Raw genomic sequence first — 16,947 nt, forward strand, 5'->3', positions numbered from 1 at the left:
AATAAAAAACAAGGTTGGACAATAATTATACTTCAGAAGCTTATATTTTTTCACTTAAGCATTTTCAGACTTAGGCCAGAGTGTAGTACTGATTTAAGGGCAAAAGCCCCTTCTGGCGTTACTTGGGGGAGTTCGTCTTTCAGAACTGAAGGTATTTCCAAGTGTTGTTGTTCAGTTGCTTAGTCGTGTCTGACTCTTTGCGATCCCATGGACTGCAGCACACCAGGCTTCCCTGTTCTTCACCATCTCCTGAAGCTTGCTCAAATCCTTTGGTAAATGAGTAAATACTGTGCTGAAAATTTTATTGCTAAAGGAAATTCTATTTAATCTTATCATATGGCTAACATTAAATTCACTGATTCATTGAATGAATATTTAATGAGTACTTAATATGTGTTGGTGCTTAATATCAGTACTTAATATCTGTTTGAAGTACTGGACTTAGAGTGGTGAGCAATACAGATACTACTCTTTAGACCTTAGAATCTGTTGGGTGACGTCGTGATCAAATGAGTAAATAATGCATTTTCAAACTGTAATATGTGGATGTGGCTTGAAGAAAACAAAGTAAGAGACTATATAGTGAATTTGGGATGGGGAGTTGATTTTGTTCAGGAGAACTCCCTGAGGACTTGCTATTTATATTTGAAAAGAGACTCAAAATATTGAGAAAGAATACCTACTCTGGAGGAAGAGATTTCCAGGCAGACATAACTGTAACCACTGAGGTCATGAAGGAAGCATAAGAAGGCAGGTCTGGCCACAGTTAAAGAAAAGTATGGTAAGAGATGAGGGTGAAAAGTAGAGGCTAGATAATGTAGGGCCTTGCAGGACATGGTAGAGGCTTTGTATTTTTACACTTTGTGCAAAGGGAAGCCTTAAGCTGTTTTCAAATGGGGAACTGTATGATCTAATTTATATTATTGAAAAATCACTTTGGCTTCCCTGGTAGCTCAGCTGGTAAAGAAACCGCCTGCAGTGCAGGAGACCCTGGTTCGATTCCTGGGTCAGGAAGATCCCCTGGAGAAGGGAACGGCTACCCACTCCAGTATTCTGACCATGGAGAATTCCATGGACTGTATATAGTCCATGAAGTCACAGAGAGTCAGACATGACTGAGTGACATTCACTTTCACAGAGAGACTGGATCACAGGAGGCAAAGTAAAGCTCTTGTAGTCGTCCAGTTGATATCCATGACTACTGTGGCTAAAGAAGAAGGGGTAGAGGTGCTGCGAAGTGGCAGGATATGAGTTAGAATTTGTAGGTAGAAAGTTGAGGACTTGTTAATGGGTTAGATGTTGAGGGCAAGCAAAGGAGCCAAATCCAAAGTAATTGTTTTAATTTTTTGGCCTGAGCTGCTAGAGGAATAGAGATGCCATTAACTGAGATAAAATAAAGAATGAAGAATGACCAGATTACTGGGGGGAAATCAAGAGTTTTGTTGGGATGTCTGAGATGTTCTGTTAGATGTCTTAGTGAAGATGTTGAGTGGGCAGCTATTCATATAAGTCTGGAGCTCAGAGAGGTAGGAATTTGATGTATAAATGTGGATGTCATCAATTAAGAGGTGACATTTAGAGACTTGGGGCTATCTGAGATCTGAGGGAGTACTTAATAGGCAGAAGACTCTGCCTTGGAGCTCTCTAGCATACATACATATCTCTTCATTCCTATATGTTCGTGCAAGAAAAGCTTGTGTGCCCATACAAAGTCAAACCTGTCTGTATGAGTCAACCACAGTTCTTGGTTACAAGTTAAAGTCGTTCAGTTGTGTCTGACTCTTTGCAACCCCATGGACTACACAGTCCATGGAATTCTCCAAGCCAGAATACTGGAGTGGGTAGCCGTTCCTTTCTCCCGGGATCTTCCCAAACCCAGGTCTCGAGCATTGCAGGCAGATTCTTTGCCAGTTGAGCCACCAGGGAAGCCCAAGAATACTGGAGGGGGTAGCCTATGCCTTCTCCAGCAGATTTTCCTGACCCAGGAATCGAACTGGGGTCTCCTGCATTGCAGGTGATTCTTTACCAGCTGAGCTACCAGGGAAGCCCTTGGTTGCAAGTTTAACGGAAAACAGTTGTGACTGTTTTAATTCAAAGGTACATGGACTTCAGCCATAATGGGCGCGCAGCAACTGCTACATCCTGGAGCTGGATGTTGTAGGTCATGATGCGCTCCCTGGCACCGGTGCCCACAGTAGCTAGCTGCTGCTGTGGGTCCTGCCAGAGTAAGTTCTCTCTCTTACTGTTCTTTGAGTCACTTGCTTCACATTCAGACTTTTGGCAAAGAGCTTTGCCAGAGATACTATGTTTTCATCCCAATTATCAGGTGATAGATATCAAGTAATTATCTGACCTTTTGTTACTGTCATGAGAGATACTTCCTACATTCCACCAAGACTCAGATAATGGGGAATTCCTCAAACAGAGGCTAAGTTCAGATACCAGGGAGTTCAACAACTACCAACACACAGGTGTCCATTTTGTGAGTGTGATCTATTTGGTTGCTTCTTAATTACAGAGCCTGCAACAAGTCAGTGCTTTCAAATGGACTTCAAGAGTAATATTTTCTTCTATTGACTTTCTTCTCTCATAGCCTTTATCCTGCCATAGAATTGAAACGAGATTTACTTTCCCTGTGTTCCTTTTAACCATAACCAGAGAAATTATAGCCTCTTTTAGTTAAAAACACACAAGTAAATAAGCCCCCTGTTCAAGCTTCTTTATTATGTTAAATTTAACATAATAAAACACTGCCCCTGCACATTCAGGTTTCCTTTAAGAAGGTTAATAAACCCAAAGCTGTATGTTCTGCCCCAAATATCTGACCACTGAACTGACTCCAGATAAATCCTATAAATTCTAAGTAAAGATAACATATGCTGAAATTTTTCCCAGATTGATAAATTATATAGCACCAATTATGCATGCTCGATAGCTATGGCTACCTGGTAGAGAGAAGTAACAAAATTATAGCCCAGAATATTATAGTCCATTGATCTGATCTATATGAGAAAATTGTAACACAGTCACAGAGTCATGGTATTCTTAAGACAGAAGATTCATTATTTACCAAAGAGATAAAGTATTTCCAGGCTAGTTAGTACCCATGTCCTTTAATTGAGTGCTGGACTTTCTCATTGAGTGGTAGATTTTGTTGTCTTCCTTCAAAGAGTATTGAATTTCATTCTGCCAAATAGTTAAGTTACTTGTACATTAAATGTGCTTTTTTCAAGACTTGTTTTTAAATTTTGTCAGGGTAAGTTTACAATATTCTTTAGTGTCATTAGTCTCTTCTATTGAGAAATGACTCTTTTGAGGTCTCTACTGAATTCTCCAGGTATTCCGTCTACTCTAGCTATTGGAACTTAAAAGACTTACAGCCCTAGAGAGTTCTGACAGTTGTTCCTCTTACAGCTTTCCTTCACTTAGCCTCACAGAGTTTTACCCTATTTTGGGCAACTTTGTATTCATCCAAAACTCAAGAAGACCTCTGTTAATTTCTAGAGAACCATGTCCACCTTACCCACTTAGAGTTCATCTTCTTCATGTCTCTGCCCTGAATGTTCCAGCTTCCTTGGCATCCTCAGACTCTGACTCCTCAAGACCATTGTGCTATGCTTGGGATGCCTTTCTTCCTCTGTGGTCCGGAAAGTGCCTCCAGGCAGAAATCCAGGGTGATCACAGGGGTTACCTCATTTGTTTTGCTTCTCTCAAGGTTCATGGACTATGTGCATATTGTTGTCTGAAATAGTACAAAAGCAGTGTTTTTCCTGTATTTTATCCAGCTTCTGGTTATGCTAGGAGAGTACGCCCGGTCCCAACTGCTGTGTCACGAACAGAAGCAGGTCTCATTAGAAAAATGACTTTTACCACTGAAACACATGAAGGTTAGTTCTGACAGTTTGTGGCCCTTAATATATAGTCAATACAAAACCCTTGGTATGATAAGGAGAAAAAAATCAAGTCAGGGTTAGCATAGTAAAACAATAACAGTAACAAAAACAGTAAACATACAGCATTACATACAGGATATATTATATATATATGTGTGTGTGTGTGTATAATTACATATATAATTTAAAACTCCCAACAACCGTACTTTGCTCTTATTATCTCTATTTTACAAAGTTGGAAATTGAAGTACAGAAAAATGAAGTGACCCAAGGTCAGATAGCTAGTTGGTGGATCTAGAGTTTGAACCAGGCGTAATTAGCCAAATAAAAAGTGCTGCTTCAGGAAACTGGGCAGGTGTCCCACCCATCCCAACTGAGCAGTGAGTTATATTGTACTTTTTCTTTTTTCACCAAAGCTTTATACATGTCATCATTATGTGAATGAACTACAAACTCTCTATAGCTATAGCTGTAGATACAGATATATATCCTTAACTCCAGGTAGTACCTCCACCTGCCAAGTTTACATTCCTGTGAATATCTTATCACTACCTTAGACCTATAAGTCTCAAACTGAATTTAATACCTACCTGTTCTTTCTGTGATACATACCTTAGTTAATGGGATATCTCTTTTTCTAAAAGATGGTGAAAAATTTAGGGATCATCTTTAAATCCTTCCTTCTCTGTCTCTTTCACGTAACAACTTCCTGTTTTTGTTGTATGTGTGTTAGTCACTCAGTTGCATCTGACTCTTGGTGACCTCAGGACTGTAGCCTGCCAGGCTCCTCTGTCCATGGAATTCTCCAGGTAAGAATACTGGAATGGGTAGCCATTCCCTTCTCTAGGAGATCTTCCCAACTTAGGGATCGAACATGGGTCTCCTGCATTGTAGAGAGATTCTTTACCATCTGAACCACCCTGGAAGCCTAGGCCATGTTTTACTTGTGAAATGTCTCTCAAGAAGGTCTTTCTCTGTTTCTGCTGCCCTAATTCAAGACCTCTTCATCCCTTACTGAGCTATTGCAACAGAAACTTCTTTGGCTTTCCTTTCTTTATTGTTCTCATGTGCTTTTCTGTCTTTCACAGTATACTTCCAGAGTTAGCATGAAACTCAAATAGATTTACTAATGGCTTAATTAAGAACCTGTGCTGCTCACCCTTGTATTCTAAGTCAGAAGTTAAGAACGAGACTTGAGAATCTGACTCCAGTTTCCTTTCTTCTAGCCGTGATTCTTTGGGAATTATTTGGGTGTTAACCTGTTAGTCTTAATTTTCTCTTCTGTAAAATGGGCATAATGATAGTTCCTCCTCATAAAGGTGTTAAGAAGAATCAACAAATGAAAACATATACATATAAAAGACTTCAGTGCTCAGTACATACTCAATAAATGATAGTTATTATTGTTAAGGTAATAGCATTCACAGCCCTCTAACCTTAAGTACACTATGCCTTGCCTTGTGCTATATGTTTCAGATCAATAAGATGACTTACTGATGTGGTCCGTGTTTTCAAACCTCCATGTTTTGGCTCATGCTCTGTTCCTTCGGTCTGGCACGTTCTTTCTCCAACCTCTTCTCTGCTTGCTGAAAGGATACTGTGGCACCTCTCCAGTAAACCCTTTCTTAGTTACAACAGTCAGAATTAATTACTCTTTAGGGCTCTCATAGTCTTAATGAGAGAATATGCCCTTAATTATTTCATCTTCTAGCACTTAGCTTGCTCTAAGAGCTTGGATTCTTAAAGTCAGATGAATGGCAAGATCAGTAAGGGTTAGCTGCTATTGTTATTGTTATTTTTTATTAGTTGTGTACTTGTCTTCTCCTTCAACCTCCACCAGACTGCTCTGTCTCAAGGGCAAAAATCATCTGATTTATTTTTGTCTCCTTTCATAGTACCTAGTAGAGTCCCTTGTGTAGAATGAGTACTCAGTCTGATCTTGGTGAGGCAACAATGAGCTATGATATGAAGCAAGCTCTTAGTTCCCTGCCCAGGAATTGAACCTGGATAGTTTGGATGAGAACCAGGAATCCTAGCCACCAGACCAGCAAAGGGCTGGAGGCTAGAAACTATTTTTCCCTGGATTTTTACCCCCAGTGAAAAATGCATTTATCATAGAGGCAGAAACTGTAAATGCAGGTACAAAGTTTATTACTAGAGACATAGCACAACAGCAAGTCAGAGAGCACACAGAGAAATGGTTTGTTTAGTTAAGACAGAAGCAAGGCAGAGATGCACCCTAGAGAGAGAGGGTGTAGGTTTCCCCGCTAGTGAGGAGGAGCTGAAGTAACGATATGGTAAGTCATTTATATAGGTCAGTTCTTCCGGGTCTTTGTCTTCTTTCAGGCCAATTATCTGGTTTCTTTCTCTTCACCTGACGTATGCTGGGACCCTCCCCTGGATGGGCACACATCCCTCAGCCAAGATGAATCTCAAAGTGAAGGCTTCTGGGAGGAGCACAACTTAATAAGGCCTGGCGTTATCCCTTGACTGTTGACCCGCAGGGAGCCTTTCTGTGTCTGTGTGGTGTTTCCCTTGTCCCCAAAAAGTGGGGAACAGAGATCCTTTAATTCTTTACTCAAACAGGGGTTTACCCGTCTTTGTCCTTGCTGTGACTATTACCTTGACTACTGCATGACTATTACCTTAAAGTGTTTACAAGAGACAAATACTGGCTATTTACCCTGTTTCTGTTGTTACTTCTATTTCAGAGAGTAAACAGGAGGGTGATTGTAACTGCTTTAACTGGAGCCCACCGTCTCTTGTCTCAGAAAATGCTAATAGTTTGTATCCAGCCTGAAGCCCACTTCTTTGTGCCCCATGAAATGCAAACAGGAGGCCAGTTATAAATGTCTAACCTGGAGCCCATCCGTCTCCTACATCAGTATGTGTTGAATTTACAGGATTGTGCTTCAGCTTCTCTGACACTGTCTGACATAGTGGAAGGAAGCAAGGTGGCTAAGGTTAGAGGTGGTTCTCCCTGGAGGTTGTAGAGTGTACTTCCAAGGAATGAGAGCATGGTTCTACATCTACTTGGTTGTGTGGCAGAATTCTTACTATATAACAGGTTAAATTCTCTCTTTTTCTTTCTTTCTTGCTTTTTTTTTTTTTAAAGCAAAGCAAGGCCTTTAATATTCTGAAAGCACCCAGTTGTGTGAAGTGTTATTAATGATTGGCTTCCCAGGTGGTACAGTGGTAAAGAATCTGCCTGTCAGTGCAGAAGATGCAAGAGATGTGGGTTCAATCTCTGGGCTGGGATGATTCCCTCAAGTAGGAAATAGTAACCTGCACCAGTATTCTTGCCTGGAAAATTCCGTGGAGTCTGACAGGCTCCATGGAGTTGCAGAGAGTCAGACACAACTGAGTGACTGAGCACATGCAGATCACTAATGAGGCCACATTTTTTGGTCTCAAATATACTTCTGCCTTTGTCCCTTTACTTTCCTAATGTCTCTTTAGATACTTGAAAATAATTTAGAGGTCTTTGGGAAAATTAATATATTTTCCAAATACTGTTTCACATTGAGTTTATTATTCTAAAACACAATAAATGTAAATAACTATGATACTAGCTTTTCCATGCATTTACCCTGTGATCAGTGTCAGACATATCACTCCTTAGGAAATCTTGAAGAAATTCACAGCAATGAAAAAAGGTGTGTTTTCTCCATTCATTTCCTCTTTCTTGCTTTTGTTCAGATTTGAATAGACAAGTAGTTATTGAGGAAAACACTATTTTAATAGACTGTTTTACAGTATCTGCTTTTAGGTAAGTGATTTGCAAAGTGCTGTGTTAAAAATGGAGTTGTACAGATGCCTTTTAGTAGCTGCGTATCTGAGAAATTGTGTTCTTACTGTTTGACACTGGATCTTTCAAACAATAAGCTGCACTGAGTTGTGTTATCTTGGTAGCTCCATATAAGTAATTTCCAAAGGAGAAGGTATACTGGTATGATAGTAATTCTATAAATATTTCAGGTAAATTACTAAATCAGTTTGGATTAAGCAAAATAAATAAAGGCACAAAGAAAAAAAGCAAGGTGATTAAAGATTGTATTCATATTTATAGGCTTATAGGTAATGGTCCTCTATTGAGTGTTGTGCTGTGATAAGTCGCTTCAGTTGTGTCTGACTCTGTGCAACCGTATGGACTGTGTAGCCTGCCAGGCTCCTCTGTCCATGTGATTCTTCTGTCAAGTGGCACCTACTAAATGAAAGTCGAAACACTCACCAGTCAGTGGGGGAAGAAATACCATACAAATAAGTAACCCAAAGGAAGTATACCTAAAAAATTGAAAACCAGATGAAACCTTGTATCACCTTAAAGTTTTAGACTGCTTATATCTTTCTATCGAAACATAAATTTCTCTGTCGCCTTTCCTGTTAAATCCACTGTTCTCAGACTCCCAATCTGCCAATTTAAATAACTGTCTTAATTTACTAAGTCCAGCAACATTTGAGCACGGGACAGCATCTGAGCTCCTTAGTCCACAGACCATGTGTGGTATGCATATAGATTTATAGATGCCCTCAGAAAACCACCGCATAGATTAGGGACTGCGAAGTTCTCTTAATTTACATGTGGGAAAGTGAAACCTTGAGTAGTTAAATCCACAGTCACAAATTATGACTTGCAGATGGAATTTAGACCTACAGGCATGTTTTGTTTGGCCTGTTAGGATGCTTTAAAACTTTTGAGCAAACAGTTAAAATCAGGAAAATTTTAGCTTCTCATGAAAATTTAGAGCATCTGGCACCGTTGGACTGATATTCCTGTATGACATCAATTGACTAGTGTTATGTTGTAACTCCTTCTTTTTCATGATTTATCTTTCTCCGGATTTATCATCCTTAAAATTCCCTCTTATCTTATACCGGTTTCATTTATTCATGTCACCTGCCTTGCCCTTCTGAAAATTTTTGTTGTATAGCAAGTCAGAGGCAGAGTGAAAAATAGAAACTTTTATTCTGACCCCTAAGCAATTGTAGGTTCCTACCTCCATTACTCAGGTGTTGGTTTATAAGCCCTGGATTCTAATCCTTCCATTACCATTGACTTGCCCCGTGGCATTGAAAAGGTCAGTTAACTCCTGTGATTTCAATTTTGATATCTGTTGAATGATCATTATAAACATTTTAACTATGCACATAATTTAAAAATCTAAAGGTTTATGTACAAAGCAGCCTCATAAAGTCATAGTTAATATTTTGTTAGATTGCTTAAAAATGTTGCTTCAGTGTGCCTCTTGACCATTGTTAATATGTTTAATGCCCTGCGTCCTACAGGATAAAGTCCAAATTTCTTTGCTTTACATTCTTCCCTACCATTTGGTTCCAATGTACCTTGCCAAAGTATCTTTTACTTTATATGGAATGGAATGGAATTTCATTCATTCATCATTCAATCTCTACCCTCCCTTCATTCTTTTTTCCCATAAATATCGAGCACCTCTGCTGTGCCAGGCAGTATGCTGGCCCCTGAGGATTACAGAGCTGAACAATAAACATTCTGCCTCTAACATTCTCATACTTAAGCTTTCATTTTAGGCAGATCGGTATATTTTGACTACATCTTACATAGGTTTGCCTCCTTTGCTCACACTATTCTTTTCTTTCGTTATTTCATTCAACAAATATTTATTGACTGTTGTATCAGGCACTGTTCACTGGGTGTTGATTTTATAACAAAGTTCCTGCTCCATTGTAACTTATATTCTTGGGGATATAAGACATTAAATAAATAAACTCTTAATATATGCCATAATGCCTATGAAGTAACTGTAAGGCCCAAGGAAGAGAGACGGTAACAGCATGTGGGTCATAGTGCTAGTATTTTAGAAGGGGTGATGAAAGACAGCTTTTCTAATATGGTATTTGAACTAAAGGAACTGAGGGCGAGATCCAAGAAGGTATTTGGGGGAAGAGTGATTCAGGAAGAGGGTGCTTGATATATTCAGGGGACAGTGAGGTGGCCAGTATGGCAGGGTCTGAGAAAGTCAGTGGGAGAGGGGGTAGGAGATGAGTTCTGTGATTCTGAAGAGCATTACTGCCTGTGGTAAGGATGTTGGCTTTTGGCTCTAGAATGAGTTGTATCTCCTCTGAGTTTCTATTTCAGATTCCTTTGTTACACCTTCCTTGGCCATCCCTGTTTACAGTGGTTTCTTCTTCTGTCTCTTGGAATGCTATAAACCACGTAACTCATTTGTTAAACTGACCAAGGCAAATGTCTGGTTGTCTTCTTATAGGTCTTCAGCTCTGTCCTAACTTCTTTTAACTTCTTCTAGTGTAGGGATTTAGTTTTATACCTTTCTATCCTTTATGATGTTTTACACCCAGTTGAGACTTAATATATGTTTGTTTTGTGAGGCTCTGACCTCAGATATCAGTAGTAGGAATTTGAAAGCAATGTCTAAGAAAGAAGTGAAAGGACTTGGTGATAAATTAGACATAGGAAAGATGTTAATTAAAGTTTTAGTTTGTGATCCTGGAAGAATAACAGTGCTATGGACAGATACAGGAAGGTTGGGAAGAGAAACTGATTTTGGGGAAGATTAATGAATTTGGTTTGGAGTTTATTGAACTTCCGTGTTAGTAAGATATCCATGTTAAGCTGTGAAGAATGATTTGGATATGTTAGAACATACACAAAGGATTGGTGTTATTTGTGACTCCAGCCTGCAGTATGTAATTTTAAGAGCAGGGACAGCCTCTTACTCATATTTCTAGTGTCTGGAACAGGGGCTGGCAAATAATAGGTGCTTACATCATAGGCACTTAGTAGTTTTATGGAGCAGAGCAGTAAGGCTGATGTGTACCTATGATGCAGATTATGGCTTAAGAACTAGTGCTTATTCCTTCAGCTATAATTGCTGATATTATTATTTTTAAAAGATAATGATTTCACCATCAGATTTCAGACTCAGGCTTAGAAAAAAAGACACAAAAGTAATTTGTTTTAGTTAACTGTTTTGGGTATTTTAATGACATTTGTATCTGATATTGTTAGTGTCCAGTCTGCTTATAATCATCTCCATCAGTCAATCCTGCCAATGCATTATATTATAGAACTCTGAGAGTAATACATTAAACGTGGTTGGAACAATGGAGTGATGGTACATCAGTTGTTTTTATTATGCACATCAGTTAGTATTCTAGTAGCTTACAGTACCCATTAATTCCCATCTATCAAAGTAGCCTCATAGTAATAAGAATTACTAGACATGTTGGATGACAAATAATAGAATTACACTGTATTTTGTATTTGGAGATGTATCTCCTTAAGTAGGATGGAATCATTTTACAGATGCTGCATGAAACTTAATCTTGATAGCAATAATAAAATCAATGCTAAATTTAGAGAAGCAGAGTCTACTTTTGATTAAAATTTTAATCTTGTCAGATACCTTAAATCTTTTTCCTTCAAGTCACACTTTTAGATTATATAGCCCTTTGGTCTAGAAATCTTTTCTGTTTCTTTTTTCCTCTAGATATAACTCACAAATCAAGATCTTTTGAAATGGTCTCCTGCTTCTGTAGATCTCCTCTGACTCTGAGTCCTTGGGAGCTGTGAGGTGCCTCTGAAACTGTGTGCCTTACTTTTTGCTTTGGAGCAGATGTCGTGGCACTAAGACCCAGAAACCATTTGCTCTGTGTGGCTGGAGCTGGGCAGGCTGTGCTTGCGCTGAAGGGAAGGAAGTCATTAGTGCAGACTGAGCTGTGGAGTTGGGTTCTTGCAGGATTTCCTTCCAGCCTTTCCCCACTAAGGTTCTTGGGAATTAAAAAAAAAAAAAAAATCTAAACACACAAACCAAGTTTTCCTATTTACAGTGTTAAGGGAAGGTAGACATTTCGGGAAGGGTAGATCCTTTCCCCAAGTTATCCAAGAAGGAAGAGAAAACAGCGTAAAGAAGCTCTGATTACAGATCTTTGGAATTTTCTTTGCTAAATTTTACAAACGAGAAATACACTCAGAATTTTGGGAATTGCTCCAGGCTGCGCGTGAGGGTTTGATTGCTTGTCTAATCTTTTTTTGAGAAGAGGAGAATTCGTCAAAAGGGGTTTGGATGGCAGGAACCCGACTGGGTTTCTGCAGCGGCTTGCGTCCTCTGGCTCTTCTCTGAGGGAGGGTCTCTGCGCGGGCTTGGAGACCCCCTGCTGCAGGCTCCTTTTGCGGGCGCTGGCCCGAGGGGAAAATGCTCCGCTCTGGCTGGAGTATTCTGGTTGCTGCTGGGACTTCCTAGCCCCGTGGGGAGCGTGTTCCTGGTTTGGGGATACTTCACTGAACTGCAGGCGAAAAGACTGGACTCTCTGGGCTCTTTCCCTTCGCGGTGAATATGGGAAAGAATTAGGGGGTGGGAGGCAGGCAGCATGACTTGGAGTCGCCGCTGCCCTGCATCTGCCCCCAGCCCCCAGCCAGCATCTTGATGTTCCACATATCGGCTGTACAAATATGATGAAATGGCAGCCCCGGAAGAAGGTAAGTGTCCCAGAGTGGGGACGGGGCCCTGATGCCCGACCCAGGGAGGGGCGACGGGGGCGGCTGCCCTCGGGTCCCTCCACCCTTTCCATAGTTTGCTGGACGGGCAGGTCCAAATAGCTCTGTCCCTTTGGGACTTAGGCCAGTTCCTTAGGGCCGAGTTACCAAGTCTGATCTGCGTCCACTGCCCTTTTAAGTTTTTCCTTCTTGGTATGCCCGGACTCTCAGGGGTGACAGCTAAGAAACAGCCCTTTGCTTTAGAAACCCGGTGGAGCTAGCAACACGATTAGCTTTGCCGGAGCCAGCCAAGAGCTGCCAGGGTCTAAGAACTCGGTGGCGCCTCCTCTGCGGGGAGCCATTTGGGGTTGTGTTCCCGACACACTCCAGCGTCCTCGCAGGTGGGTGTTGTAGCACCTACTTCCCCAAGGGGTTAATAGGCTCTGAGCCGCTGGCAGCCGCTTCCCCAGGGCCCCGCTGGGGGGCGAGCATCCCCAGCACAACCGCCCAGCTGCTGGTTCCAGGGCAGCGGGGCCGCGGGGCCTCCAGCCTGAGCGCCTGGGGCCGGCCGGCTGGGCCTTCTGCCCGCGGGGCTCCAGGCGGCCGCGTGGGCCAGCGCGAGTGAACACGCCAGCCATTGTCACGGGCGCGTGTCTGTGCGTGGCAGCCTGCACGGGTGTGTGTGCTTCGATCGTGGGGAAGAGGGGGAGGGGGCACTTTGCTTTTTGCGAGATTATTTCCTAATATGGCTCCTTTGTTGAGAACTCAAGAAAAAAAAAATCCAGTGGTTCTATCAAAATAAATTGCTATTGGTCCCAGAAATAACGTTTCTAAATGTGGGACTGGTCGCTACCCCAGGACGTTCAGGGAGAAAGACAGCTTTCTTCAAGTTGTTGGCGGCTGTAGCTTTGGCTAGGGCTCCCTTTTGCTAACTTGTCTGACTGGTGCTGTTAGGTGAACGCAGTGGTTCACTGCATAGCAGGACTCCTCCCCCCGCCCCCACCCCCCAAATACCTAATTTGGCCTGGTTTTTATTGACATTCTTCTGAGGGAAAACATAGTGAACTGAATGTGCAGTGCGCCTCCCCAGCCATGACCTGTCTATGTTAGCAGCCGCCTGGTGTTTTACTTGAACTAGCTAAACTGACTCTTTCTTTGTGGCATGATGTGTGATACCATGTTTTACATCAGAGCTGAAATAGAAATTGTGTGAAATGCATGAGAAGATATTGTGCATTTGTTTTATTGCTAGAAAATCTAACACTGCTTCAGTATAGCCTGGTGAATTGAAAGGTTTTCTTTGATATCTAATTTGCTATCTGAAACGAAGTCATTTCTACCTCATCCTGAAGTCAGAATCTCTCATATATTAGTTCTTATCATAGAGCTTCTTTCAGTGAGATTGGTTTCATGTATTTTAGATAAGAGATCCATGCATCTTCCCCCCTACCCCCGACCTATAAAAATCAGAGTTAGGGTGAGGAAAACCCGTAGAAGAAGCGATATAATCAAGCAATTTAAACAGATGCTGTGCATTCCTAGAGCCCTCCCCTCAATATCTTCTGTATTTGTAAATTGTATATTTATGAGTACTTTTAAGATGTCTGCAAAATATACATTCATAAATGTCTGTTTTTTCTATTTTACCCAGTACGCAGTAACTCATGTGGTTGTGTCTGTGGAAACCCCTCTGGGTACTGGTATTGCTTGAACCACGGAAGTATTATTCTTGGCAGTCAGGTGGATTTCTGGACTCTGGAAGATTCTGTTTCAAGTGTTAGGATTCACTCTGAAGTATTTACTCACTCTGTGATACTTAAATTGCTATACCAGAAGGTTGTGTTTATTCACTGCATTCATAATCCCAAATCATCATGTTATAAAGATCCAGATAAAATTCTACAGAGTTATGGAAGATTAAAAAATAAGCTGAGCTATCAAATACTGTGTGATTATTTGGAGGTGGCTAGAGAACAGTTCTTGTTGCTTCTTCTACATTGGAAACGGAAGCTTCCTTGAAAGAATATTCAACTCCTAGAGGGCACAAATAAGTCTTTACAAAGATTATGTTTATTTTTTACACTTGCAAGAATACTCACATGATCAAATCATTGCCATGGTTTCTGGCTGGGTATGCTAACACATTTGTAGTGGTACAGTCACGTGCTGTGTGTTTTGTCAAGCTGTTTCATAAAAACCATTTATGCTACAAATGAAAAGTGATACTACATTGATGTGATTCAGCAAAGCTAGAAGATAGTCGGTAGAATACTGGCCCAGGCAGCGTTGGGTGTAGCTGGGCCTTGTGGCTGGGATTGGTGGGTAACTTGCTGTCACGGTGCCCTGTCGGCCACTACCAGTGCTGGCTTGTGTCAATTCTGGTCTCACTGTAAGACCATGACCATAGGTTCTAGGTTTCTTTGTTTCTAACTGAGCATGCAGCTGGGGTATATGGTTGAAAGGGAGCTCTTTACTCTTCTTTCCTCTGCTTATTTGCTGGGTTTAAGTAAATACTAAAATTCAAGATGTGAGTATTCAATTAGGGTCTGCTACCTTTTTTCACAAAGAAACCACCAGAACGTGATTAATCATGTTCCGCCCTCAGGACCAGTGAGGAGCTTAGTTAGCCTAGCTTTGCTCCCTCACTTATGGATACTACCACCAAGATGCTCTTCTTCCTTCCCCTTCTTGAAGAAACAGTGATTTTATCTACCTCTGAATTCCTGAAGCATTTAAAATCTATGCTCTTTTAGATAGATTGTGCTTTACTGATAGTAAACCGCCCCTCCCCCCACCTTTAAAAAATCAGCCTCTCAATTATGCTTCAAGCTCCTTGAGTTTAGGAACAATACTTCACACCTCTTTTTTTGGTGCCAAGGATAATATAGTTGCTCAGTAGGTATTTATTTGATGTAAAAGTAAATAAGAAATATTGCTTTGTGAAACTTGTATCTGTTTTTAGGGTGGTATGATCTTTAATAAAGTTCAAAATATTTTACTTGGCTCATAGGTATTAGACTGTAGTGGATTATTGAAGAAAACAACAATATTTTGACACTCACTTCTCACCATTCATAGACAATATCAGGGATGGGACAGCCACACTTTCCACATAGGTCCCATAGCAGCCATTGTGAAGACGCAATGTCAGGCTCTGTGGACTAGGCTGGGATCCAGGGTCACGATTCTTTTATTAACATAACCTTATTGGCCTGGCAGAATCTGTTTTCCCCTTAAGAGGCGATCATGCAGCACATTATTTTTATCTTGTATTTGCAGAAATGATAGTAATTAAAATGATCATCTCATAGGAACATGTTTGTTTACAATTCTGAAGTGATTTTTGCTCTTTAAAAATCCAAGGATTAGTATCAGATAACACTGTGTAAATAAGACTGCAGTCAAAACCTTCAGGAAAGCTGCTACTGATTGGATTTTTTCATTGCTTATCTAATGTTATTTTACTGTTCACACATAATAAAAGATCATTAATAGGAATATGTCACATAAGCTACATTAATTATGTCATTTGAGAATCATATGATGTATTTATCTTATTATACTTGTCACATTAATATAATGTGAATCTGGCTTCTTAAATGACTTCTCTGATAGGGCTTCATTTAAAAAGCTTATTTCAAAGCTCACTTATAAGGATTGCATCCTATAAATTTGTGTCTTGAAATAGCTTATTCCTTTTACCAAAAAAAGTGTATTTCATATCCCTGCACTTTTTCTATGATAAAGTATTTTGTTTTTAGATTAGAAAGCTCAGTTTCAAATTTTAATACAACTATACTAAATTTTACTTAGTTACCTGCCTAAATGCTGTGCTAGTTGATATTATCATGTTCATTTTGGACCACAGTTTGTTTATAGTATAAAATTAAACTTAAAAATAAGCATTGTGACCAAAGTAGTTTTAAAGAGAAGTCTTAGAAATTTCATGATAAAGATCTTTCTGCAGATCTATTCTATACATCATTCCTGGGTCAGTGCAACCTAGAAACCTAGGTTTTGGTTCTGGCAGTTCCCATGACTTGTGTCCTTGGGTGTGTCATTTAATCTTTCACATCTGACTCCTCACTGTTAGAGTCAAATGCCTCATTGTCACTTGCGGGAGCTATTGCAAATGACATCCTAATGATTTTTCTTTTTCTTGTCTCTTTTCCTCTGATTTTCCCTTCTTTCTTCTTCTAGAGTAATTATTTAAAGAAACACATGCACTATTCTCCTCCTTAACATTCTGCGATGCCTCTCTTTTGTCTAGTTGTTGTTTTTCAGTTGCTCAATTGTGTGTGACTCTTTGGAACCCCATGGACTGCAGCATGCCCGGCTTCCCTGTCCTTTACTGTCTCCCAGAGTTTGCTCAAACTCATTTCCATTGAGTTGTGATGGTATATAACCATCTCATCCTCTGTCGCCCCCTTCTCCTGGCCTCAGTCTTTCATGGCATTAGGGTCTTTTCCAGTGAGATGGCTCTTCACATCAGGTGGCCAAAGTATTGGAGCTTTGACTTCAGCATCAGTCCATCCAATGAATATTCAGGACTGATTTCCTTTAGGATGAACTGGTTTGATC

At 40.5% G+C, this 16,947-nt stretch overlaps 1 protein-coding gene across 7 annotated transcripts in view; it reads left to right on the forward strand.

Moving 5' to 3' along the window:
• The window catches only part of TTC28 (tetratricopeptide repeat domain 28), a 575,247-nt gene that overhangs the window by 156,805 nt on the left and 401,495 nt on the right, over positions 1 to 16,947 (forward strand). Inside the window, exon 1 of one of the 7 annotated variants that reach the window (XM_043901462.1) lies at positions 11,392 to 12,369. The exons of 5 other annotated variants lie outside the window; for them this stretch is intronic. In XM_043901462.1, the coding sequence (XP_043757397.1) occupies positions 12,343 to 12,369 (27 nt within the window). In that variant the 5' untranslated portion in view covers positions 11,392 to 12,342. Of the gene's footprint in view, positions 1 to 11,391; positions 12,370 to 16,947 lie in introns of those variants that run through there. One more of the 7 variants, XM_043901463.1, reaches the window with a different exon arrangement.

This window comes from Cervus elaphus, chromosome 5 (genome assembly GCF_910594005.1).
Source record: "Cervus elaphus chromosome 5, mCerEla1.1, whole genome shotgun sequence".
NCBI classification, from domain to species: domain Eukaryota; kingdom Metazoa; phylum Chordata; class Mammalia; order Artiodactyla; family Cervidae; genus Cervus; species Cervus elaphus.